Source organism: Pleurodeles waltl, chromosome 1_1 (genome assembly GCF_031143425.1).
Source record: "Pleurodeles waltl isolate 20211129_DDA chromosome 1_1, aPleWal1.hap1.20221129, whole genome shotgun sequence".
In the NCBI taxonomy this organism is placed as follows: Eukaryota; Metazoa; Chordata; class Amphibia; order Caudata; family Salamandridae; genus Pleurodeles; species Pleurodeles waltl.
Genome location: NC_090436.1, coordinates 898267773 through 898294698, shown reverse-complemented (window position 1 = coordinate 898294698; position 26926 = coordinate 898267773). Strand labels below are relative to the sequence as shown.

Sequence of the window (26926 nt, the reverse complement as noted above, 5' to 3'; positions counted from 1 at the left end):
GTTCGAGTTGGAGTGTCCAGCTGTGGCAGGAGCCACTATCTACCCTTCTGTGGATGCAGGGCCAGGTCGACGGTGGATCAAGAAAGTCAGCAGTGCAGCATAGGCGCAGAAGAGGAGTTCCAAAAGTAATGTCTCAAGTCGCCGGTCGTGATGCAGTCGGTCAGTGGTGCTGGAAAACCACCAACAAGCCCTGGCAAGCGCATGAGTCGGTGAAGAAGTTTTTACATACATGAAAGAACCACACACTGTTACAAAAATAAATGTACCTTATTTTAGTGACACAAATACTAAATTGCTAGATAGGCAGTACTCCAATAGGAGGTAAGTAGACACACTACATATATACAGTAACCATCAGGAATAGGCATAAAAAGCAATAGAAAACAGTGAAAAGCAGTAGGCACTATTGAAGGCCTGGGGGGGACCAAACCATATACTACAAAAGTGGAAGGCAGAGGTCAGGTCCCCAACCAAGGAAGTGGAATCGGTGGAGGGCAATTGGAGGAACTAGGAAAATGTAAGTACCAGCAGTACAGCATTAGAGCAGATGAAGAGTTCCTGGGTGATGCAGTTGGCGTCCCAAGCCGGATGAAGAATTGCAGTCAGCCTGTGGTGAAGGAAAAACCACCAACAAGCCTGGACAAAGGCAAATGTTGTGTATGGTGCAAAAGTGGAACTGCTAGGGACCAGCAAGGTCCAAGGAAGACTCAACCCATGGGGAGAGTCCCAGGCAGCAGTGCAGAGACTCTGAGGAAGAAGAGGCAGCCCCCACAGAAGACCTACTGGCAAGGAGGCCGTGAGTCACGGACAGGCCCACGCAGCACACCTGAAGAGAGGTCCCACGTCACAGAGAAACATGCAGAGGTCTGTGCGTTACAGGGAAGAGGGCTGGGGCTACATGGAGCCTGAAGATCCCTTGGAGGAGATGCCCACAAGCCTTGGTAGCTGCAAGGGACACAGTGCACTGGAGTACTGTCCCACGTGGGAAGGCAAGGGTCTACCTTCACCAAAGTTGGACAGCTGGCAGAGAGGACCAAGGGGACCCCTCCAGACCACCACCTGTGATGCAGGGTCCAGGTAGCTCAGGATGGAAGGAGATCCACGCGGTTGGTCGTCATTGCAGTAGGTGCCTGTGGATGCAGGGAAGTGACTCCTTCACTCCAAGGGAGATTCCTTCTTGCTTCTTGTGCAGGCTGGAGACTTACTGCCCTCGGGATGTACGGCCTGGGAAATGTTACAGTTGCTGGAAGTAGCCGGAGAAACAATATTGCAGATGAGAGTCGTCACTGTAGTTGCAGATTGTAGGTTCCTGTGGAGTCCAGTTGCGGTTCCAGTGTCCAGAAGTCGAAGTAAACGTTGCAGAGGATTCCTGCTGGAGTCTTGCATGTCGAATCTGAGGTCCCACCCAAAAGGGAGACCATAATTATTCCTGGAAGGAGGATTGGTCACCTAGCCAGGTGACCACCTATCAGGAGGGGGCTGTGATGTCACCAGCCTGACCTGGCCACTCAGATGCCCCCAGAGGCCACTAGACACCTTTGATTCAAGATGAAAGAATCAAGGGGCCATATGGAGGAGCTCTGGGCACCACCCCTGGGGTTGTGATGGACAGGGGAGTGGTTACTCCCCTTTCCATTGTTCAGTTTTGCACCAGAGTAGGGACTGGAGGTCCCTGTACCAGTGCAGAGTGGTTTATGCAAGGAGGGCACGAAATGTGCCCTTCAAAGCATATCAGTGGCTTGGGGAGGCTACCCCTCCCAAGCCATGTAACAGCTATTTCCAAAGGAAGAGGGTGTTACCCCCTCTCCCGAAGGAAATCCTTTGTTCTGCCTTCATGGGCTTGAGCAGGCAAAGCAGCAGGAGGGCAGAAATCCGTTTGAGGGGTGGCACCAGCTTAGGCTGCCCAGCAAACCCCAGAGAGCTGGTAAGAGCAATGCTGGGTGTCCTCTAAGGAGCCCTAAAAGTGCATGGAATCATACTGACAAGAGTTTTGGGGTATGATTCCGACATGTTTGATTCCAAACATGCCCAGGTTCTGAGCTACTATTATGTAGCTGGACATAGCTAGTGACCTATGTCCAGTACCTGCATAAAATGTCGTCCCCGAACTCAAGAAGTCCAGGAGAATGGAGCTGGAGTTGGTGGGAACACCTCTGCTCATGCAGAGGCGCCCTCAAACAGAGGTGCCTGCTCCCTGCCCTCTGGGCTAGGAGGGCCTACCATGGGGGGGACTTATAGTAACCTAGGCGGTCGGCGGTCGCCGCCCGCCAAGCGGTTCCCGCCGAAACACCGCTCCGCGGTCAAAAGACCGCAGCGGCCATTCCGGCTTTCCCGCTGGGCCGGCGGGCGACCGCCAGAAGACCACCGGCTGGCCCAGCGGGACAGCCCCTTCAACAATGAAGCCGGCTCGGAATGGAGCCGGCGGAGTTGAAGGGGTGCGACGGGTGCAGTGGCACCCGTTGCGATTTTCACTGTCTGCACAGCAGACAGTGAAAATCTTTGTGGGGCCCTGTTTGGGGGCCCCTGCACTGCCCATGCCAGTGGCATGGGCAGTGCAGGGGCCCACAGGGGCCCCACGGCACCCGTTCCCGCCATCCTGGTTCTGGCGGTGGACACCGCCAGAAACAGGCTGGCGGGAAGGGGGTCGGAACCCCTATGGCGGTGCTGCAAGCAGCGCCGCCATGGCGGGTTCCCTGGGCCAGCGGGAAACTGACAGCTCCCCTTTTCCGACCGCGGCTTTACCGCCGCGGTCAGAATCGCCCAGGAAGCACCGCCAGCCTGTTGGCGGTGCTTCCGCCGCACTCCGCCATGGCGGTCATGGACCGCCAAGGTCAGAATGACCCCCCTAGTGTAGTGACCTGAAGGGGAAAGGGTGCATGCACCTTTTCACGCAGGCAGCAATGGTGGGCCTCCAGACACATTTTACATGGCTTCCCATGGGTGGCATAATACATGCTGCAGCCCATGGGGAACTCCTGGTGCCCCAGTGCCCTGGGTACCTGAGTGTTGTATACTAGGGACTTATAAGAGGGCACCAGTGTGCCCAATGTGGGGTGTTTGTGGTCCAAGCAACCAAGTTTAAAGGGAGAGAGCACAGTCACTGGGGGGTCTGGTTAGCAGGACCCCAGTGAACATAGCCAAAACATACTGACAACAGGCAAAAAGTGGGGATAACCATGCCAAAAAGAGGATACTTTGCTACATCCTGCTTGAGACAAATCTCCAAATCGAGACTGACTCCTGCAGGAAATTCTAAGGTAAGGAATCTGCAACTAGAAATCTATCAGATATAGATCTATTTTCAACATACACAAATGGGAAATGCCCAGACTTCTTATCCAGCACCCATACCACTGGTCCCTGGGGAATGCCCTGTTAATAAATTGGTCAGGGAAATTTGTATACGCTTTTCCTCCAATTCCTCTATTACACAGAATGCAAACAAAACAAAGTAAAAATAATTTTGATTGCACCACAATAGCCAAGGCAAACTTGGTACTCAGAGCTAATGCAAATATTTCAAGGAAACATTGTAAAACTTCCCAAAAGACAGGATCTGATATCTGTGCAAGGTGCTCCATCCTTACCATATTCCTTGAATCTAGCAGCCTGGCCCCTGAAGACTTCGAATTTGGGCATCTGATCCTACCTGGAAAGATAATGACAGTATCAAGATAAGGAAGAAGATTAACAACCAGAAGGTGTTACAAAGCAAAATGGAAAAATATACACAAATTGGTGCAGAAAATTAGGAGCGTTTCATCAGATCGTGTTGGAGGTAACCGTGCTAAAATACCTCGCACATCTCTTAGATTGCAACCTGACATACCTCAATAAGGGTACATTTAGCTGCAATTGTAGCATGTGCTTGAGGTTGTATGGGGAAAAGCTTTTTTACATCCCCAGTCATAAAGCAACAAAGCAAAGAAAATAGCACCGCCAAGACAGGTGCCAATACCAGCATGGAACCTAAATCTAGTGTTAACACAGATCATGACTAATCCTTTTGAACCTTTACGTAAGGCTTCTTTGAAAATGCTCACATATACAACTGTCTTTTTAGTGGTTATGAAGTCTCTTGGCATACTAAATGAAGTACAGGTACTTACAGTACAAGAACCATATCTAAAAATACACAAAGACAGAGTGGTCTTAAGAACAGATCCCCATTTTCTTCCAAAAGTAATTTCTAAATTTCATATAAATCAATGGATTCAAATATCCAGTTTTTTCCAAGAACCAAAAAACAAAGTGGAGAATGAATTACACACGTGTGATACAAGAAGAACAATCATGTATTATATTAAAAGAACAGAGGCAGTAAGAAAGTTGTATTAGCTTTTTTTATTTTATTTACGAACAACAGCAGAAGCAAAGCAGCGACAAAAGGAACTATTGTCAAATGAATTTCTCAAACTAATTTTGTCATGCAAATACTGGAGTACAACTAACTAGCCCGCCCACAGGCACATTCTACAAGAAAGAAAGGATCAACTATTGCAATTTTTGCAAATATTCCAATTCAGGACATCTGAATGCCATTCACTTGAGCATCAATTCATACTGTCTGATAGAGACTTCTATTTGCAGATTCCTTACCCTAGAATTTCCCCCAGGTGTCTCCAACTAGAATGTCTCTACCAGTTCATTTGTTACCGAAGGTAAGTAACTTGTTCTTCTCAAAATATTATTGTATAGATATTCAAATGAACAAGGAAGCGCAGGTGGGACAAAAGATTTTAAAACATATGTTTACAATTTCAAGCCCATTTTCAACCCGAGCACCACAATGAAGGATACAACTGCAATAACATCAATGCACAGCATGTGAATCCAGAAATGATTAATGGTGCAAGACAAAATGGTCCTTACCTGTAATATTAGTTTTGCAGCTTGAAGAATTTTCTGGGTTCACAAGCCACCCACCCACCTCCCCAAGAAGATGGGAAAGAAGAAAAAAACAAAAATCAGCTAAAAAAAATAATTTGAAGATGGCAACCACGAAAACAGCAAAAGGAGAGGGCGTATGACATCACAAGAGGCTGGACAAAGCACCAAATGGTGGACCCACCAATGACCAACAAAAAAAAAAGAAAGAGAAAAAGGACGATGGCCACAAGGGAAATATTCCAGACCCAGCCACTAGATGGTGAAATAATGCACAGCATGTGAACCCAGAAAATTCTTCTAGCTGCAAAACTTCTATTACAGGTAAGAAGCCATTTTGATCCCTCCCACCTGTTGACCAGTTCCAGTGGCGTGTGGCATCTGACTATCCCAGGATGCACTATTCTGCCCACTCCCGAGATGGTGAAACCCCTCTCTCTGTGTTCAGACTTCACTAGCGCACTCCTGCTCTGTAGAGAACATGGTTTTCCAAACTTGAAAGACTGCTTTCTGACATTGTCTAACTGCCCTGAGGCTAATCACAGGATGCCCCGAGTTCCCCAAGCTGTCACCGATTCTGCAACAGACAAAGGACTCTTGGGAGTCAAAGCTGCAACTTTCCCAAATGATGCCAGTGCCGTCTGGAATATTGTAGAGTGTCATGGAAATGCAGGAGTCCTCAGCTGGAATTCCGGTGGTGGGCCTTTCCCAGTACCCAATAAATCAGTTGGGCCTCCACCCGACCCCATTCACACTAGCCCATGCCTCCCCTGCTACGCTGAAGGCATTGTCAGTTGTACCCAATCTAGTGTGCCAGCCTCAACTCCTGTGGCCTGTACTCCAAAGCCCAACCCCTTTTTCGGATATCTACCAGGTTACAAGATTACCAAGACACAGACCTCAGCTGTGGAAGACTCTAGCCTCCTGTTCGATGCCAGTACTACAGGAGGCTGAATGCCTTGTTATGATCATATTTGGACGTTGTTGAAGATTTACAAAATGTCTTGTATGAGAAGAATGGCAATGGTTAGGCAGATAACTCCCTCCCTATACTGATGCTAGCCTGTAATTTAGATTTAGAAAATGGCTGGATACCTCTCTGAGGCAGAGCTGTACTCCCCCTCAGATTAGAGTGCCTTTTTGAGGTAGTGGTCCGCATAATAGAATTGCTGGACCTACAACTACTTATGACAGTGACCAAGGCACATTTGCTGATAGAAAGTTTGCGACCTTGGCCAGCAACATGGGAGCCCCTGGTGCTTTTTAACAAAGCTGTAACAAAAATAATGATAGTAACCTAGTCTAAATTGCTTCTGATACCTAACAAGTCTTTCAGTAGCTAGACATCGTAGACCTGCTCCTGGGGACCCAGCTTTTCTGACCCAGCACCTGATTCCTAAAACGTTTATGGTTCAGACTTCCACCAGCAAAGTTAATCCCAACCCATTTCCTACTGCATCACCAGACAGGGGAAGCACATTGGCGAAAAATATTTTCCTCCACCAGTTTGGTTTTGAAATCTCTGAATGCTCTTTGCCTGTTACGACTCTATATCCATGCTTTGTGGATTACGGCTAAAGAGATCTTCCTGGCCATTACTAACGAAATCAGGAATACATTTGCTCAGACAATTCAGGATGGACAGGATAAGACTAAGAAATTGTGAGAGCCAGTCTGGACACAGTGGACTGTACGTTGCTCCATAGGCACCAGTGTTGTGATCAGGGGTTTTGCCTGTATGTTCATTGCAGAGTTTTCTAGGGACATGCAAGAATCCCTAATGGATATGCAGGTTTTCTCATAAATACTTATACCTCACATTCTTCACCTTTAACCATTCCCCAGGTGTCCGAAAAGGAAACTTTTAAAGAAGTATATCTGCACACTGATTGATTGGCATAGTGCAGCTCCATGCTGGTGTCATTCTGCTCCACAAGTGACGTACGTAACCACATAAATGCACCGCTAAACACGTGCTGACGTCAGTCCCATTCTTTCTGCACCACCAGATGTGGATCCAGAGCTACCCGTACTCTCTTCACAAGACATTTTTTTAAAAATAAAATTCTTTAAAAAAAAAATCAAGTGTGCAAGGAAACCGTCATCTCCCAAGACCACAGGGTTCAAGCCTTGTAGGGAAGTTGCATGCAAATGTCTATCACAGACCGCCCACCCCATCAGGTTTGTCTGTGGTGTCTGGGGTCGAAACATGACTCAAGCACCTGCAATGACTGTGTTTTCATGAATCCCAAGGCTATACAGGAGCTTGAGGTGAAGCTTTACGTCGGCAAACACCAAAAGGCTCCATGCCGTGACTTGTTAAAAACGAAAGGAAGATCCTGTTCTTGCTCCCATCCAAAGTTTTTCCTGCAGCACATCATTGTTGCAGTCCAATTCTGTGAGCAAGTGGAAGATAAAGCATAAAAAGTCCAATCAGGTCCCTACCACTTGCCGCGCTCTCAAACTTCAGAGAAGCAAACCTCAAGGACCTCCACCTGGAACTCCACTCACAGGTACTTCCTCTGCACCTTTGGGACCCACTACAGGATCCAAAATAGCTTTGCCTCCCACTCCGAACCTGGCGCCAAGACCCACACAGATTAGATCAAGCTGACACCGAACAAAAGTGCAACCTATTGTGCTCTCCGACTTCCAGTTAGTGCCACTTCGGCCCTGGCCGCACCGTAGTCCCATTGGGCTGTAGCCCTTGGGAAACCTGTCACATTCGGATACTCTGCCCCTACCTCAAGGAAGGACTCAAAACCTTCAAACTTCATTTGGAACATGCCTTGACAATGATGCACATTATGAGTGGCGCCTACATGGTATGCCACACGATGCCCCCACCCAACACTCGGGGATACTGCTTAAAAAGTTTCCAGATCCAGTCTAACACCTGGGAAATATTCAAAAGATCAGGACTCTGCAGTTAGAGTATATGCAAGAGTAAGTGTTACCAAGGTAAGTTAATTGTTAGATTTTTCAAAGCTTTTTGGTGAAAAGATTGACTGTGTATGAGAGCACTGCAAAGACAGCTGTGCTAAAGCCTGCTGGTTGGGGCTGCTGTCTGATCTATGTTAGTTTCACCAGAAGTTTGGGAGATACTCATGGGGTCTCACCTATTACTAGAGGGAGACCTCACAACATGTGTAAAAGTCTGCACAGCCTTTTCCTGACTCAAGAGGACATGTTGGTAACGAAGGCTGTGACCATCAGTAAGGATATAATTCTTCCTTTTCTTCACTTGCTGTTGCTGCTGCAGCCAAGCTATTTTGATTTCCCCTCTCATGGCTGGAATGGGTGAAGATGTGTTTTTGCCTGGCTGGGTTGCAGTGTACTCAGACCAGTGAGTTGTTCAGCATGGTTACACCTTCCCTTTTACATCAGTTCCCCCTCCTGTTCCACTTATGTTTGCTCAGCCTTCTGAATGCCTTCCTTTAGAAGGGCAAGTTAAAAATCTTGACTTTGGCACAGATTCTTTCCATCTTAGGTCCAGGGGACTGGATGGTGTCCTTGAACTTGTAGGACATGTACTTTCATACACCCATACTTCAGTCCCAACGACACTGCTTTTAGTTCATGTTAGGGTGGGAACACTCTAAGTTTACCATCTTGCCCTTCGACCTCAACTCAGCTCCTCAAATGTTTACAAAGGTGGTTGCAGTGCATCTTTGCACATCTGGGATACGTTTTCCTGGACCTCGACGACTTGCTGTTGAAGACGGTCTTGTGCAGTCCAATGAGTACCCCTGCAGAAAATTGTCACCCTTCTGTCATCTCTGGGTTTTTCCATCATTGAGCGGAAATCCCACCTACAGCCTGCTTAGAGGTATCCCTTCATAGGGGCTTTCCTGGATGTGTCTGCATTCAAGGTGTTTCCATCCCCACAACAAGTCTAGGACATTGGGGTTATGCTCTCAATGTTTCAGGCGTGCTGCTGTTTCTCTTACGGGATTTGTGCATTCTTATGGTCCCCCCTACCTGCTGTAACTTTGACCTGGAGTGGGCACAGCACAGGATATGCCTCTTGAGGAACATCAGTATCTCCAAAGAGATTAACTCTGCACCTTAACTGGAGGCTGTTGGGCACCCATATGACTTTCGGGCAGGCTATTTCTCCTACCCCATAAGGAGATGACAGTAATGATGGAGGTATCATCTCTGGGTTGTGGCATTCACTTATGAGGAGGTGGAGCTCAGTAGCCTTTCAGCTACTCTGGATAAAGTAATGACACCATATCAGCCTTCTCAGTCTTTTGCAGTTTGATTCAAAGCCTTCCTCCCGTCCATCCAAGGGAACCTGGTTCAGATCTTGATGGACAATCTAACAGCCTTTTTCATTTCAACAAGCGGATCAGAGTGGGTTGTGTGTCAGGAAGCATTGCAGCCTCCAAGGGTTCTCTCAAACAACCAATCCCGTAGTCGGCTAGCAGAATGCAGGTTCAGACGAGCTCAGCAGACGTCATCTCGGTAGGGTCCTTCACCTGAATCTCCACAAGCTACACCTGCATGTGTGGAAATTGTGCTGCACTGTCTGAGTGGATTTAATCTGTTTGCTAAAGAAGTGCATGTTATTTTTGCGGCTAGGCACCATTTGACAATATCTGTTTAATCATATCCTTGGCCAAATTCATGGCCTTGTGTGGAGGCTGTTCAGTTGATCCCTGCAGGCCAAACCTTCTGATATAATGCTATTTTGTTTAATCTCTGCTTAAAGGTTATCAGTAGGGTATTTTGGAATTTCTACATTTGCCTGACCAGCCTTCGGCTGTAATGTGTTTCTTAAAAAGGCTTACATGTATGTTCCTCCTGCATCATTTATTTTATATCAATGGGACCTTAATTTTTTCCTCATGTTTTTGATGTGCATGTCCTTCGAGCCTATCCACAGTTGCTGACTTAGCTGGCTCACCATTAGGGCAATATTCTACATTGCAATTATTTCTGCGCACCTTGTCTGAGCCACAATGCTGTTAGTACAATTCTACCTTCTTTCTGGACAAATTAATGGGGTGAACTGTCACTTAATTTCTGCTGAAAGTGGTGTCTTCTTTCCATTTTTAACAGTCTATCACTTTCTGTGCTTTCTTCATCTTGATACACCCCTCTCTGGTTGGTTTCTCGGGTTGGACACACTAATAGCCCTTAGCTTTCACTTCGAAGAAACTATGGATCACTTGGTGGATGACCACCCTTTTGTTGGCTTTGCTGATGCCAAGAAAAGGAAAGCAGTTCAGAAGCAAACCTTGTTTAGGCAAACATCCTCTGCATAATAATACGCTGTGTCGTGGCCAGAAAGAAGCCTCCTGACGACCTCCTGGCCAGTTCCACCAGACCCAAGACTGGTGCCTACAGCATGGGGTGTTCTGGAGTTGGATATCTGCAGTGGTTAAAATCAGCTGAAGGTTTCTGGTGCTAGGCACCAGAACTAATGACGGTCTGCCTCATGATAGTGCTGTTTGTCTAATTTACAGATGAACATAACAGCAGTTTTTTATTTATTCAATATACATTAAAATTACTACTACCTGCTGCCCACACCATTCTTATAGCTTTAGGGTCTAGAATAGTCTGTGTTGCCACACTTGTAGATGTGTGTTGGTTAGTTAATCAATCAATCACTTGTTAAGCGCGCTACTCACCCGTTACGGTCTCCAGGCGCTGGGGGGGTTGTTACTGCTCGAATAGCCAGGTTTTGAGTCATTTCCTGAAGGTCGTGAAGTCCTGGGTCACACGTAGGTTGACAGGGAGGGAGTTCCAGGTTTTGGCAATGAGGTGGGTGAAGGATCTGCCGCCTGTGGTACGATGGATGCGGGGGACGGTGGTGATGGTGAGGTTGGCGGAGCTGGCGGGTGGGTACGTGGAAGCTGATACGCTCATTGAGGTAGGCAGAGCCTGCGTCATGGAGAGCCTTGTGAGCGTGGATGAGGAGTTTGAAGGTGATCCTCTTGTTGACGGGGAGCCATTGTAGGGGTCTGAGGTGGGCTGAGATGTTTGTGGCGTGGGACGTTGAGGATGAGGCGTGCGGAGGCGTTCTGAATATGTTGAAGTTTCCTCTGGAGCTTGGCCGTCGTTCCCGCGTAGAGTGCGTTGCCGTAGTCCAGTCTCCCGCTGACGAGGGTGTGGGTGACCGTTCTTCTGATTTCGATGGGGATCCATCCGAAGGTCTTGCGAAGCATGCGAAGAGTGTTGAAACAGGAGGATGAGATGGCGTTGACTTGCTGGGTCATGGTGAGCGATAAGTCTAGTATGAAGCCGAAGTTGCGTGCTTGGATTAGTAGTTCTGTTGGTACTGTCATTGGCAGCGCTGGAATGGCAATGGTGGTGCAAGCTGCAGTGGCCTCCTGAAGAGGTCCTTGGCACTTATATATAAATATGTATATGTATATATATATATATATATATATGTATATATATATATATATATATGTATATGTATGTATTTTTTTTGTTTTTACAAGGTAAACACTGGATAGCTGTCCGGATGCACACCTTTAGCAGGGATTAGCCACCAATCAAATCCGTCATTTTGCCCACTCATTCCAGCAGGACTTCCTGGTATAAGTCTGCTTTTCTCTGAGGGACAAGCTTCTATCTCAGAAAAGGGGACATTTGTTTTGTCTCGCTCTCAGGGCTCAGTCATTTTGCTTGGCTCTTGGGAGGTAACTTAATCTGATTACCATCTTCCTCGTGAATTTACTTTGTTGACTTAGTGGCAGACTGATGTAGAAAGCTGGCTTTTTATTTGGAGTGCCAGTGTTGGGGGACACTATGGAAAAAGTCTATAGACCCTTATTGGTTTACAGAGGCTTGCTTTAATAATCCCAAGTGCTTGAATTATGGTAGTGTGTTTGAGCAGCTTAGGCTTATCCGAGGGGAGTTTTGAGCATTTGTTCTACACACACACAGTCAATAAATGAGACACACACTCAAAAAAGAAATCTGAGACCATTTTAGAAAAATAACACAATATTGTAATATATATTTTGAAATCAAGATCATCAATATTGGGTAAGTACTTCAGACGCTGTAGCTTTTTCCAGGTAAAACATTAGAAAATCACAGCTTTTAGATTTGAGACATGAGCCTGGAAAGTGGTAATGTTATCTTATAGGAGAAACACACTGCATTGAAATACTTGCAAACATTTTTCAGTATTCTTCTCCTGGACTTAAGGGGCTTAGGGGCCAAGGTCCAAGAGTTTTACCTTCACTGGGCTGTCAGAGTACAGAGGGGCTGGTTGCATTGGTAGCCTCGGGGGCTACGCAGTAAAGTCATTGGAGAAATACCTGCAAAAAAAAAAAAGGACTGCAATTGGGGACTGGGGGACTAGTCCAACAAAACCCACAGTGGGGCTCAGCTCTTGAGGGTCTCTGGGGCACAAAGTTACAGTCAGTTTATGTGGTCACAGGCTGGGGGCTCGGGTACAGAGGTTTTTTTGTCTGGTGGGTCGCTCAAGTCAGAGGCTCTCACTTGATTCTCAATGACCTGAAAAGGGAGAGAAAACAAGACTGCAGGGTCCCCCTCCATGATGACCTTGAAGATCCGGATGTCCCTCGTCAGTAGGTTGGTGTTTGGCATTGGTGGTGTCCGGACTGGATACAAAACATGCCTTGGTGCATGCAGGGGCTCCGGTACCCCAGGTATTGGTGCAGGGAGATTCAGGGAAGGGTCAGCATCTCGAGACTTGGTGAAGCAATGGGGCTGAACTCATGGACTCTCGATGTCCTCCTCCTGGCGAGTTGCTCCCTCAGTGAACATGATGGTCAGCAAAATGGTGAACCGAGGCTCCTCCATCTTAAGGGAGATACTGCTTGGTTGGTGAAGAGCTGGACAGACCTCCAAGGGTTTGGGGAGGCTGGTCAGAGTAGGATGAGATGTTTCTTCTAATTGTTGAGAGAGCAGCAACCAGGCATGGTTTGGTGCCAATTTAGGTGCTGGTCCACAGTTCTTGCATTGCTGGCTCTTCTTGGTCCTTCTTCTGTTTCCAAGCATACAAATCTGCTTTCCTGGTGTCAGGGGGGTCCCTGAATACTGAATCTAGGGGTGTTTAGCGGAGTGTAGAGTAGTAGCCAATGAGCTCCTTACCACTAGGTGGCCACTTCCAGTTGGAATTGGTTATATTCCTGACCCAGAGTTCCTAGTTCTACCAAAAACAAGAAGGTGGAACCCTTCCTCCAGTGTCCAGTTCAGGTAGCCCACCTTGCATGTGTGACTAGCCTAGAGGTGAGACACGCCTCCTGAATAACTAATTTCCCTCCTGCTCTGGTGCCAAATGGGCCTCTGGGCATGGGTTGGCATGCCCCAGGTCTGGGGGGAAGTCAGCCCCGTATATCAAGGGCTGCAGAGGCTTTGAAGCATCTGGTCTTGATATGCTAAACGCACTAGCCATCCTGCTGGAGGTGGTGTGATCACCTTCCCCCTAAGCCGGCATTGTTTCTGGCCTCTAAGAATGCAGGCCCTCACCTGCAGGGGGTCAGATACTCGTATTTGGTGACATGCTGGTCGATACCAGTCAGCCATCACACTATGGGACTAGTTGGTTTTTAGGGGGAACCTCTAAGGTGCCTTCTGGGTGCATGTCATAATAAATCTGATACTGGCATGGATTTATTAATATGAGGCGTTTGATACCAAACACCATTACTTTTAGTGTAACCATCATCCAGCTGAGTAACTAGTAATGACCAGTGCCAGGTACATATCTGTAAGATGGCTGCCTGATAACTTGCAATATCTAGTAATGGAACTAGACATGACAGGGGCATACCTGCTCATGCAGATGTGCCCTCACATGTAATATAATGCACCCTGCCTTGGGGCTCTACAAGCCTGCTGTAGGGGTGACTTGCGTATATTAAAGGCAGGGGGAATGTGCATTGCACACATGATGTGTGTAGTGTTGTGTTTTCAAAATGGCCTGCACCGTCTCAGGCGTTCTGCAGTGGAGGTCTGCATGTGTTCCAGAGTTGGCCCTTTAGGGTGGCATAATACATGCTGTAGCCCTTAGGTACCTTCTTTAGTACCCATACCCTAGGTACCAGGGCTACCATTTGCTAGGGACTTGCAGGGGCGCTAAAGTCCTTTCCAATTGGGTTACAATTAGACATTTACCATGTTTTAAGGGAAAGAGCACGGGGGCTGGATAGCAGGGACTTTCTGTCAAAAAGCATTGGTACTAGGGCACAAAGGGATGGGTGGCCTTGTCAAAAAGGGGCACTTTCCTACAGCCGGCTTCGGATTCAGGCTGCCTATTCCTGCAAATGGTAGGTGTTTGCTGAATGGGTTAAGGGTTTAGCGAGAGATCTGTTAGCAGAGCAGATCTAACCCTAAAACCATGGCTACTTAAAAAAAATACTATCCCTTTGTCATTGCGCTGCTACCGTACGAATTGCTGACGTCTTAGGCGACACACAGACTGTAAAGTGGAGCATAGTTAATACAGCCCTCAACCCGCAGAGTGCCTTCGGCAACAAGACATGTCAGTCCCAATGGACCCTCACACCAATCTCCAGGCATTCCATCATAGCCTGGTATGGTCACACACTGTGCTCCTTCTTCAGAGGGATCCCAGCCTCCCCCTCTCAAAATGAGAACATCCAGTTTCAGTGATCAGCTAAGGGGATTTATAACTCCAGTGCTTAATCTGTGCAGGTGGTTTCCGGTGCGGGGCACCTGCGCTTAATTTTGTGGGCCAGAACGTATTTTTCTGCGTCAAGCATTCACTGAGCAAAAGACACACATGGGAAAGACGGAGGAAGAGAAAAACGAAAAAGTGTCACAAAGGGACAAAGCAGAAAGCTGCGAGAGTGAGCTGAAGGGGCAGGGAATGGCTGTAAATGGGTTAAAGAGCTTAAAATGGTTTTAGGATTACGCTGCCTCCGTATTCCGTGCTCACCCTTTTAATTACACAATCCGTGTGTTTCATAGGAGAGCTTTGGGCACTGGCATTTTTTTATTTACAAATTAAGCACTGTATAACTCCCTCTCTATCTTTTATTTCCGCACTTTCCCAGTGCAGCCACCTGCATTTTTGACAGCACATTTATATTTGTAATATGTTGCATTGTCCCGATGTGTTTCAGGTGCAATTGATAAGGATGGACATGGCCTGTCGCAGGTCACTGCGTCTTGTTACTGTATTACAGCCAAAGACCCCAATATGTTTAGAAACAGGTGAAGACCCACATTGTCCACCTGGCCTTTCTAGAATACTTTTTTATTTTTACTTTTTATGTAATTATTGAACCGTAAATTTGTCATCCGGCGATATACTCCTGCTTTGTGACACATGTAAGAGGTGAAAAATGTATATAAAACACACACACTTCAGTGAAACATTATTTTGTTTAATTTACATTTGTTAAACGTATTGCATTGGCTGTATTTTTCTGCTTTTAGGGCTACAGATAGTTCTGATGAAGTGCAAAGTTTGCGCCCACCACGATTTATTCATGAAGATGGTGTCATCAGACCTTACAGACTGAGGGAGGGCTCTGGAAGTCAGATGTTACAGGTAAAATTAAGAGAATCGTATGGTTTATTACAAATATATTATGGTCAAAGCTTTATAATAAGGGTATGTTTTTAAAACAACTAGCTAGCTTGTTTAGTTAGTTAATAACGTACTATAGAATATTTTTCATAAGTATATTACAAAACTACAGTAGCACTTTGGAAGAAGATGTGAAAAATGCTGATTATTGTTCAAAAGGATCAAAATGGTGATGTGCTATGAATAGATGGGAAGTTAGCTGAATTTTGATGCAGGAGTCTTTGATAATGTGACCTCTACGGTTTCTAAGTGTGCCCACCTCTTTCTGTAATGATCTGTTGAAATGTGCAATGTGTTAACCGTTTTAATGTTTTTATCGCACTTGAAAATTGATTTAAATGTTTATCGGGCATTAGATCACTTCCATGATAAGACCTCTTTTCAGAATTCCAGTGTTACATAATGTAAGCGTATGTTCTTTTGCTTAATAACTTCTTCAACATTTAGCTGATTGAACCAGGGATTTTAATGTACGTTTTTTTAGAGTTTTAATAACTGTTCTGGTTAATTTTTGCTAAATCTACAGAAGATGCAGACTATATATTGGTCAGACCTCTTACAGATCTTTTTACCATGTGTCAGTGTGATGTTTAGACCTTGCTGGTCACATAGTCCAGACTTTTATTGAACAATTATCTGTGCTCCTTAGCTGAAGTAGGTTCTTTGTCTGTCACCTCTTTTGTGAGATTAGAATACCTGTGTAAATATGGTTTGAAGTTATGAAACTTGTATTCTGTGTCTTGGAGATATAAATTGACTTTTGGTGGTTATTAGCTCAGCATCATTTCTCGTGTTCTGTTCCCAGTGGTGTACCTCAGATGATAATTTAAATAGTGAGAAAAGGCTTCAGTTTTACCTTTGAACACGCTTAAACCTCAGGGATTATTTTGTACATCTAACTAGCCTCTATTGATATGTTTGCCATCCATGTTCTCATTGTGATAAGTACTCTTTGTAATGAGACAAGTGGTAAAATCACCCCTTTTATTCCTGTCAAGTGGGAGCTTCATTGTCTGACTTGAAGCTTCACGCCTGTCTGACATCAAATGCAAGAATGTGCATCATAAACAAGGCCCCTCGAGCGACAGATTCAATAGGGAGATCTGCAGCTTGTTCTGTTTGTCCATAGATGACCTTTTTGTAAATATTTGTTTATTGTAGTGCATAGTTTCTGGTGGTAGTTTTAACAGAGGCAGACTGACTAAGGAAACACTGCATGTTTTTTTTATTTATTAATGTTATTATTTGTTTATAGTGACCATATATTTCAAATGTGGAACTGCTAGATTCTCCACACAGCCATTTCTTAGAAATGGTAACAGTAAAGTAATCATTTTAAAGGAAGGTATAGGTTATATAAAAAAACTATGTTTAGGTAATTTAGGTCAGCATTTATAAGTTAATAGTTAATTGTATAGTTATTGGTTATTACAAGCATATTTATCACAGCACCCACAACTGTCATGTTACTTTTTAGTTATCAATAAAGAATGAAGAAATAGCCCTCTTCATTGTGTCCATAATGCCTTTTTATAAGTGAACAACAGTAGTAAAGCAAGACAAATTACGTTTCTCAAAATTCAGTTGTGTACTTGGGTATTTGAGAGTTTGACTTATGCATGCCATACATGCCACTTTAATCACAGAGCATGCTAATCCATAGCATATCTTCTCCTAAAATAAGACATGCTAAGCAAAGTGCAAACATAACTTTTTGTGCATCCATCATTTAAGGTCCTAGGTTGCAGAGTTGCCTGTTGTACCATTGGGAGAAAGAAATGTGAATCCGATAAGATGCAACAAGATGTGATTCCAGGCCCACATTATAGTCCCTTTGTTACATATAATGCTGGTGCCAAAGATTAGTGGATTGGGGTTTATTCAGCAAGGATATGGCTGTTCAACGTACAGCAACAAGAGCCCCATCCAACTGTCTCCCCTCCAAACCTTTATCACCCCAAAGTTATTTGAATAAACCACAGAGAGAGGAAAGAAGGGTGAGAAAATGAGAAGCAGGAAAAGGACTCGGTAGGGTAAGAAATATACTAAGGTATATCGATTTAAATACAGAATGGGAATATATAACACATCTTCCCCTTTAAACAACATAATTTGGTAAATTGGAGTAAGGTTAATCCTGAACAATCCTCCAAGAAGGAATTCTAATCCTGACAGATGATCTTATACATTGGGCAATAGAAGCATCAATCTTCAACAATTTGAGATTCAACAATCATTTCGAACTGGCTAGGCATATCATAGCAGTTTGCCCTGGGATGAGATGGTACAGATCTCACTTCATTATCAGAGAAGAAGGTATCATTCACAGCATGCATTAAATAGCCATCAGACACTGGTTTACTGTTCCTAAAAGTCCCACTTGCATCACTGTTTCTCGTAATTCTTGCCAGTCATTTCATGCAACAACAATTTTCATCTTGGGAAATGACACTTCGTTTGTTAATTTTAACAATTTTCATTGTTTTGGTATATTTGGGATATCCCTTCTCAAGGTGTCCTGGAATTTTGATTTCACAGTTTCCTCTAGATTGAAATAATGAGGCTGAAACAAATGCTTTAAGTTATACCTCATTTTAGATTTCATCTGATAGGAATTCACTCTATCTGAAATCACCGGGGAGTTGACAATGCACAATGCAGTACCTTGTGTTGCTAACCAAAATTCTGTTCTTTAGCCACCATGAACGTAAATCGGGCACACCTTTGGCATGAGAAAAACTATATCAGCACTTTCCTCCGGTTGCCACTGTTGTTAGGCCTCTGTATCCATTGTTCTTCACATGTGCGAAGCAACATCTATGCATCATTCCTCCATCAGACCTATGGCAGATCACCTCAAGCCTCTCCCACTGTGACTGGTAGTTGGTGGACTGATTGGGGCCGGTTCAGAGTGGGCGTGCTCTTCGTCATCACTCAAGAGAATCTCCTTCATCAAACTGACTTTCCAAACCTTCCTGTGCTTCTGGGTGCCATCTTTGTTTGCCATTGCATAGAAGATTTGAAGGATACCATTCTCTAGTTAGTTAGGAAATTTGTCAATGAAGGTTGGCCTCCAATCAAAACCTAGCAGGTCCCATTACACCCTTAGTACCAAGTTTCTGAGGAAATTTGTGTCAATAATTTGTTTTTTTGAAAGAATAAGTGCATTCCTCCAGATGGTATTCACTTTTTGATACTTAGTCAGTCATCGTAGTCATATAGGGATGTGTTCTTTAAAGAATCTGGTTAGATCACATTTTTGGTGGCCCCATATGAACTCTGAGACAGAGCATTTTATTAGAGACTGTGAAACCTGTATGAGTCTTATCCAACCAATGCAAACTGTCAAACTGACTCAGAACCTATGATAAAACCTAGGTTTCAACGTAGTTGGACTGTTCAGTACACTCTGTTCCGTGCTTAGAGATGACCAATTAAAATGACCTCAAACTTAATTTGTTGAGAACATCACAGCCTCTGTCATCACTTTTTTTTTAATGGAGGTGTTTTAGCTTGGAAGGTTGTATAGCGACTTTAGTTACTGGCAATGCTGTACAGCTGTGGTCGTGAGAAATGAATGAATCTGATTGGCACATGTAATATCTCACATTACTGCTGGTTTGTATGACCCCGAAAGTAATGACCAAGTAGAACAGTTCAACCGTTAACCTTAAAAATAGTGCCCATTTAGCCATATCTACACACAAATCTTTTATTTTGACTGTAAGGGAGTGGTCTTTACCAAACTCAGTTCCAAGGACTAGTCCTTTTCTTTTGTTGAAGGGTAGGCAACCTGTGTTCGATTTAGGTGTCTATTCAAAAAGATGAGTAGTGCATCTAGTGTTCGGGCAGTGTGGTGCACTGCTAGCTCTGGCCACAAGAAGCAGGTATGTTTACTTTCAGGTGTTTCACAAACCATCTTGAAAAGGAAACACCACAAGCAAAGTGTATCCCATCCTTGTCGCCAGAAGAATGGATGTTACAGATATTGCTGGAGTCCAAGGTCAGTGGAATGAGATATATATTTAGCAAGAGTATGGCTATTTCAATTACAGCAATAGGCTTCCTTATGTCATTGCCTCTGCCTTGCATCCTAACCCCCACCTGCACATGGCTGCGCAGCAGTAGAAGGAGTTGGTTGGATCTTTTCCTGTACGTTATTTTGAAAAATAAGCAACCACACTTAGGACTCAGGACTTTTTTTTGTTTTTGTTCTTGAATGCCAACTGTATAAATGTCTCCATCTTCTCGATCGCCAGCTCCCCCGCATGTCCCCACAATCCGTGACCATCTGAAAGTGCACCCAGCACTTACTATATGCGGTGGTGGTTTTGGGCACGAGTTCTTTGACAACCAAGAAGGTTAGGTCCAGTCTACTGTGTCCCATAGCCTTGAGGGAAACAGTGTCATCTCCTTTTACAGTCGTGATACCAGTTGCTGAAACCCTGTTCACTGCAAACTAGAGAGGGCATCAGTGACTGACTTAGCGCAACCTCACACATGCCTCGCTCATATGGTTATGTTCGCGCTCAACTGGCAACCCACTAAATGCCATATAGTAGATCTAAAACTTTAGGGCAATTTGCTTTTCCCAGGTTTATCAACTGCACTACGGTGTGATTATCTGACCCGAGTGTTGCTTGTTTATTAGCTAACTTACCTTTCCAGATTGAGAATGCCACCACAATCGGAAAGAGCTCTGGCAGTGTTATGTTTTTTGTCAGGTCGCTCTAGTGCCTCAAGGCCGGCCACCATGCTTTGTAGGAGGCTGTCCCTCTATGTAGTGTGCAAGACCACGCACATATTGGGTACTGGGCCCCAGCAACCACGCGTTTGTTTACAGAGGTAAAAACTAGACCACCTAATGCTCATATTTTTATGGTAGCTTGGTCAAGCAGTTAGGCTAATCTTGGAGAAGTGCAAAGCATCTGTTGTACTCGCCGTATCAACAAATGAGAATACACACTCAAAAGAAAACCTCAAGACCAATTTACAAAAATACTTCAGATTTGTCTAAAATTTTAATTTTAGACAAAATTATGAATTTTTAAAGTTTAGCATAGATAGTCTTTTTGTGTGCAATTACGCAACATAGGAATCAATGGGGAAATATTTTAAAAATGCACATAAAACCATACAAAGCGCTTACCAATGTCTCCTTTTGCAGGTATGTCGAGGTCGTCGGTGGGCACAATGGTCCAGCAGGAGAAGTTTGGGTGGTGCAGCTGCAGAAAGTCTTTGGAGCTGGTGCCAGGCCACTGCGGGGGACCACTTGGAAAAACACTGCACAGATGAACTTAAAGGTAAGTCCGGATGGGTCCCCTAGGAGTGTTGAGAACACAAGGGGTGCGGGACCTTTGATGCAGGGCACAGGGCGGTAGAGTGCAGAGCAAATCGGTGAGCCAGGAGCTGTGCGCAAAGGTGCCCTTGGAAGCAGGAGGTAGGTCACTTTGAAAGTGCACCCAGCACTTACTATATGTGGTGGTAGTTTCGGAGTGCTTCCAGGTGTCCAACGTTAGGTGACCTCTATCTGGGGCAATGGTGCCACCAAACGTGCAGGGTTTGTCCTCACGGTCTGCCGGGTGGAGTTTGGTCCGGTTGCGGTATCTGGTTCCTTGGTCAGCGGCCAGTCAGTGAAGTGGCCTTCACTGGGTCTTTAATCTTTGTTGCAGGAGAGTGATACATACACTCTGGAGGGAGACCTTAGGCGATTTTCGAAGTATGGAGGTCCTCTGGGGGTTTGTAGAGTCCATCTAAGGTCCAAGCAGTCCCTCAGCTGTCATACTTGAGTCCTGGGTGCAGCAGGCAGGGTTTAGCACCATTTTCTTGGTGCAGCAGGACTGCAGTTCTCGAGTCTTGGGTCTTCTTTATTCCTGGTATTCTTTTGTCCTGAGAATCTGAATCTGTGGTCTAGGGGTGCCCACTAAATACTGGATTTAGTGGGCGTTTAGGGGGGTACCTAGTAGTGACCAATGGGTCATCTACCTTATGGTGGCCACACCCACTAAATTACCACTTCCTGTGGGCAGAGGTCACTTCCCTACACCTGATAGGCTATTTCCTCCCATGCAAGATGGAGGAAAATGAAATGGAGGGGTCCATCTTGCATGCAACACCTTAGGAGTGATGAAAGCTGGGGCTGACCACTCGTCCTGTTCTTTGTGTGTTTTCTCACCGGTGCTCCCTTCCAAAGTAGGGTTTTGCAACAAGGGCAGCCATCTGCTGCTAGCAGCAGGCTTAAGGGGTAGAGTTTCAAGGGCGGTAAGCCCTTTGAAGCTCTCTAGCAGGGCAGTGCACATTCCTGGGGGGAGGTGAGATAGCACTTCTCCCCAGGAAGGGCTTTGTTCTGGCACCCCCAGAGCAGGATCGCTCACCCCAGGGTTCCAGAATCTTGTCTGGTGGTGGCAGGCTGGTTGTGACCAGCCAGCAACCATGCCAGGGTAGTTAGAATTTGCAGGGGGCACCTCTGAGGTGACCCCTGGGTACATTTTAGAATAATCCAATGCTGGTACCAGATTGGATTTATCATTCTGAGCTGTTTGATATCAAACAACCCAGGGTTCAGAGTAGCCATTGTGTAGCTGGGAAAACTCGTTCTGACTAGTGTTCACCACATGCATTTAAAATGGCTACTCTGTTCACTTATTATGCCCCAGGTTTGGTAAGGGCACTGTGGGGGTCATATTGCTCATCTAGCTCTGCCCGCACCTACATTATAGCGTACCCTGCCTTAGGACTGAAGGGCCTGCCAGAGCGATAACTAACCTATATTGCATGCAGTGTGTGGTGGGCAGGGCACACAGGCTGTGTGCAATTTCAAGTTTGCAATTTAGGATTGCAGCAGAACAATAGCAGTGCTGGGTGCTTCTGGACGCATGGTCTTAGAGGGTGGCATAAAATGTGCTGCTACCCTCAGAGGCCTTCCCTTATGACCCCATGCCCCAGGTACCTAAGTACCATCTACTAGGGACATTTAGTGGCAGGTAAAGGTGTTGCCAATTGTGTTAATGCATCACAACAGTTTTAGGGAAAGAGATCGGGCCCAGGGAACCTTGTTAGCGGGGGCCCTAGGCACTAACAACTTTGAGACTACATCAGATACCAGGAGAAAAGTGGGGGCTAACCATGACCAAAGAGGCCTTTTCTCACACACTGCACACCAGGCTGAGCCCAAGATGGCTCTAAACCTTTCACCACCTGCAGCGTCAGTGAAGAGCTCAAGTTTTTTTTTTGTTACCCAGGGCTCCCTCTACACTAGCATCTCATTAAAATGGTGAGAAACGATAGCCAAAGTCAAAGATACTGTTTCATCCCGCTCGTTAGCCTCATACTATGGTGCTTTTTGCTGAGGCCCTTTGTCGGCCATGAGTGGCATTTGGCAAATGTTCTCCCTGCTAAAATAACCCAGCCCGCAAAGTTAGGTTTGTGCAGCAGCTGCTGCATCTCGTGTAAGGCCACTTTCTTTTTGCCCAGGAGGTCCTCAGTCATTTGCCGTTGATCGGCTATTTTTGGTGCTGGCAGCCAACATACACCTTCTACTGAGTCCAGCTCTGTATCTAAGAAGGTCAAACAAGTTGATGGGCCTTCAGTCTTTTGTGCCAATAATACCCCAGCTTCCCTGCAAAAGCCATAAACTGGTCGAGGAGTGTGGTGCACTGTGTCGAGCCTGGGTCTCCTATAAAAAGGAAGTCATCAAGGTAGTGCAGATGCCCCTTTCCTTAGCATCAATCCCCAGCACCTACTCCAGAAAGTTTCTGAAAGCTTCGAAGTACACACAAGATATTACACAGCCCCTGGGGAGGTATCTGTTGTAGTAGAAAAGGCTGTCCATCTGGAAACCTAGCAAATGATAACTATCCTAGTGCACCGGGAGGATTCAGTGTCTGCTTTGACCATGAGTGCCCCTCTTCCGGCATCCCTCAGCCTAACCACCGCTTCATCCAGCGTGACACAGACACTGACCATAGTTCTTGGAACAACCCATCGTTCATTGACTAACTCTACTAATATAACAGTTGGTGGATAACTCTAAACTGACCCATTTTGCTTTTTGAGGACCACCCTGAGGGGAGCAACCACAAAGTTCTCCAAGGGCAGGTGTTCAGAAGGGCCTGTCACATGACCTAGAAGGAGTTATTTGGCTACCTTACACCTTGCATCCTTCATATTCTCCTTAACCGACTTAAGGTTTCAGCTGAAGTTCCCTGTCTAGGGACCACTGTATAAAACAGGGAAACCTTCACTAAAGCCTCTTGCCAGCAGCTGTGCATCATTCTGTTTGTGATAGTTGTTGAGTAATAGTGTGAGCTGCATAATACGTATAGGGATCGGTGCTAGCCCTCATCTCGCTCATTTTCTCTGCCCTCAGGTAGCGCACCCTCACTATTGCTTTTTGGTGGACTCCTTTTTCTTCCTGCCTTCTCTTCCTTTCTTGCACCAACTGGCCGGATGATGTCACCTCTTTTTGCTGCAGGTGTGTCTGAATTCGCATTTGTGGCCCCACTTAGACATCCTTCTCAAACTTCCAGCAAGATGCTGCTTGGTACATGGCAGTCCTCCCTCCCGAGTAAGATTTGCTTCTGCTGCCCTGCTGCAACCACTCTTGCCTTTTCTTGCCTTATAGACTTGAAATGTATGCTGCTGTGTGTTCACTCCTTTGCGGGCTGCTACCATGTTGTGCATTAAGCCTGTGGCATTATGGTGACTTAAGTCAGTTATGGGCCATACCTGCATCTTGGCCATAACCACTTCATCATTCCATAGCCATGCTTCTTCCTGGTATTTACACTGAGCCTTGGTCACTTTTTCTCGTATAGAAAAAGCACAGCTGTGCTCTGGGGGAACCTTCCAACAAATACACAAGTCATGTTCAAAATGCGTGAATCCAGTTGTCAGTGGACCTTTCGATTCTTGGCTTGGGCATCTCCTCTTTATCTTCCTTGTTCTTATTCTTTGCGGCCAAGTAAAGACCCATGGGTCTGGCCTCAAACAAGGAGAATATATTGATGAACTCTTTGCGCTGTATACTTTTTTCCTCTGCTATGAGGATTAAACTTGCTAGGCCTGTTTTACATGCAATTATAGGCGGTCAGCTGGTAATGGCCTCATGTATTCGTTGACTGAGTTGCCATGCTTTGCGTATCACCTTCCCCCACACCCCCAACCCCTGCAGGCTGCTGTAGGATCAGCCTGTCCTGTTTGGTTGCAGTGAGCCCCCACTGTGGAAGGGTCCTTAGTGGGCTCCTGTTGCTCTTTAAGGGATTAAGTGTCACCCCTGCTTCTGCTTTCAGTTATTTTTTGTGGTTGTGCTACGCCTGATGCTGCAGGCCCTGTAGTTGCATGAGGTGCATTTAGTACTAATTAATTTGCCCCCGTGGTGGCCCCTGCTCCTGCGCCCCTTGCTTGGACCAATAGCTGGGCCACATATTAGTGCCTCGTCAGACCCACATTTGGCCCTATGGGGACCTGTAGCCTCCAACTCCTTGCTATGGCCACCAAGGTGGGGGGGGGGGTGGATTTAAACAGGGTTCCCTAATCTGATATGGAGAGTGATCAAGGGCACTACAAGAAGAGTAAAACACACAACTCTCTCACATCCGAATTTCACATATGAATTAATCCAATATCAACACATATTCTAAACAGAAAAATAATTTTATTAATATACACTATGAAATCTAAAAAAAATAACTACACATATATAAAGAAACAATTCCCCCACATACCAAAACCTGAAACTCAATCATCTGAATTACAATAGAGAACAATAACAAATTCAAATGCAACACAGAGAGACAGACATATAAGACAGAGACAAAAAAGGAAATAAAAATTAGAATCACCGGACAAACCAATTAATGATAGCAATATAAGCAATCAACTACAGACAGGAATCTTTATATTCCATGCTCATAATAATAGATATAATATGGCTCCCAATCTGAATACAATCCAATTTAAATAAACGACTGTTTTTCATATAATGAGGTTCCAATACATTGAACAGCTAATGGTAAAAAAATATATTTATACAGAATAAAGAGTAATCAGAAAGAATATACAAAAATAAATATTGTCCAGTATCAACTTTGTATATTTGTCATAATCTCAAAGTTCATGAACATAATCCTCAATTTTCATCCAAGCCACACGTTAAAAATTCATCAAGATAATCCTTAATATCAAGACCTAAAGCTCATTAAGGCCAGAATCTTGGAATTCATCAAGGTCATCCTTTATTATCCTCAAAGCCGACTCGCGTTTCGGTGGACAAACTAAATCTGAAGTTTGGAAATACAAGCGCCACCTTCATCAGGGAATAGTGGAAGGATGATGTAAGGGGGGGCCACAACCGGTGAAAGAATATATGTGAGTGCACTGCTGCTGCGGTCATGGCCTCTGCTCTGGGTTGATGCTTTCCACCCAACTTCATGAAATTCCGTGTACTTCTGTTGCATTTCCACGAGTGGTTCAGTTGACAAAGCTGACTTGTGGGAAGTTGGCTCTGTATATACTATCTCAGAGTGAGAGATAATGTGCACAAAGTCCAAGGGTTCCCCTTATAGGTCGATAGTGGCAAAATTAGATAATACTAATGCTCTATTTTGTGGTTGTGTGGTCGAGCAGTAGGTTTATCAGAAGGTAGTGTTAAGCATTTGTTGTACACACACAGGCAATAAATGAGAACACACACTCTAAGACTTAACTACAGGCCAATAGGTTTTATATAGAAAAATATATTTTCTTAATTTATTTTAGAACCACAAGATCCAAGGTTTGAGGTAAGTACATAAAATGCAAGGTACTTCACACAAGTAAGTATAGAACTTTGATTTAAAACAGTAATGTACACAGTTTTGGCAATAAGCTATTTCAAATGTGGACACAGCAAAAATCAACAGTTCTTGGGGGAGGTAAGTAATAGTTAGTTTCTCAGGTAAGTGAAGCACTTACAAGTTCAGTCTCCTGGGCATAGGCAGACCCACCGTTGGGGGTTCAAGTCAACCCCGAACACTCAGCACCAGCAACACAAGGCCGGTCAGGTTCAGAGGTCAAAGTAGGGCCCAAATAGCATAGGCACCTATGGGGAACAGGGGTGCTCCGGTTCCAGTCTGCTAGCAGGTAAGTAACTGCACCATCGGGGAGCAGACCAGGGGAGTTTTGTAGAGCACTGGGTGGGTCCCAAAAAGGCACACAAAGTACACCCTCAACGGCACAGGGGTGGGCGGGTGCAATGTGCAAAGTAGGTGTCGGGTTGTAGATAGGAATCAATGGAGAGACCCGGGGGTCACTCTGGTGATGCATGCAGGGCACGGGTGCTACTCGGACCAGCCACCGACTGGGCAAGGAGGGGGGGCCGCCTGCTTGTCACTCCTGCACCAGTAGTTGGTTCCTCTTGGACCTGGGGGCTGCGGGTGCAGTGCTTCTTCCAGGCGTCGGGTTCCTTTGTTACCAGGCAGTTACGGTCAGGGGGAGCCTCTGGAT

General features: G+C 45.4%; 1 protein-coding gene across 2 annotated transcripts in view; it reads left to right on the top strand.

Annotated features, from left to right (window-relative positions):
- The window catches only part of VPS13A (vacuolar protein sorting 13 homolog A), a 1844906-nt gene that overhangs the window by 1559131 nt on the left and 258849 nt on the right, over positions 1-26926 (top strand). For both annotated transcript variants that reach the window (XM_069230089.1, XM_069230094.1), the window contains exon 68: positions 15289-15403. In XM_069230089.1, coding sequence (XP_069086190.1) covers positions 15289-15403 — 115 coding nt within the window. The remainder of the gene's footprint in view (positions 1-15288; positions 15404-26926) is intronic.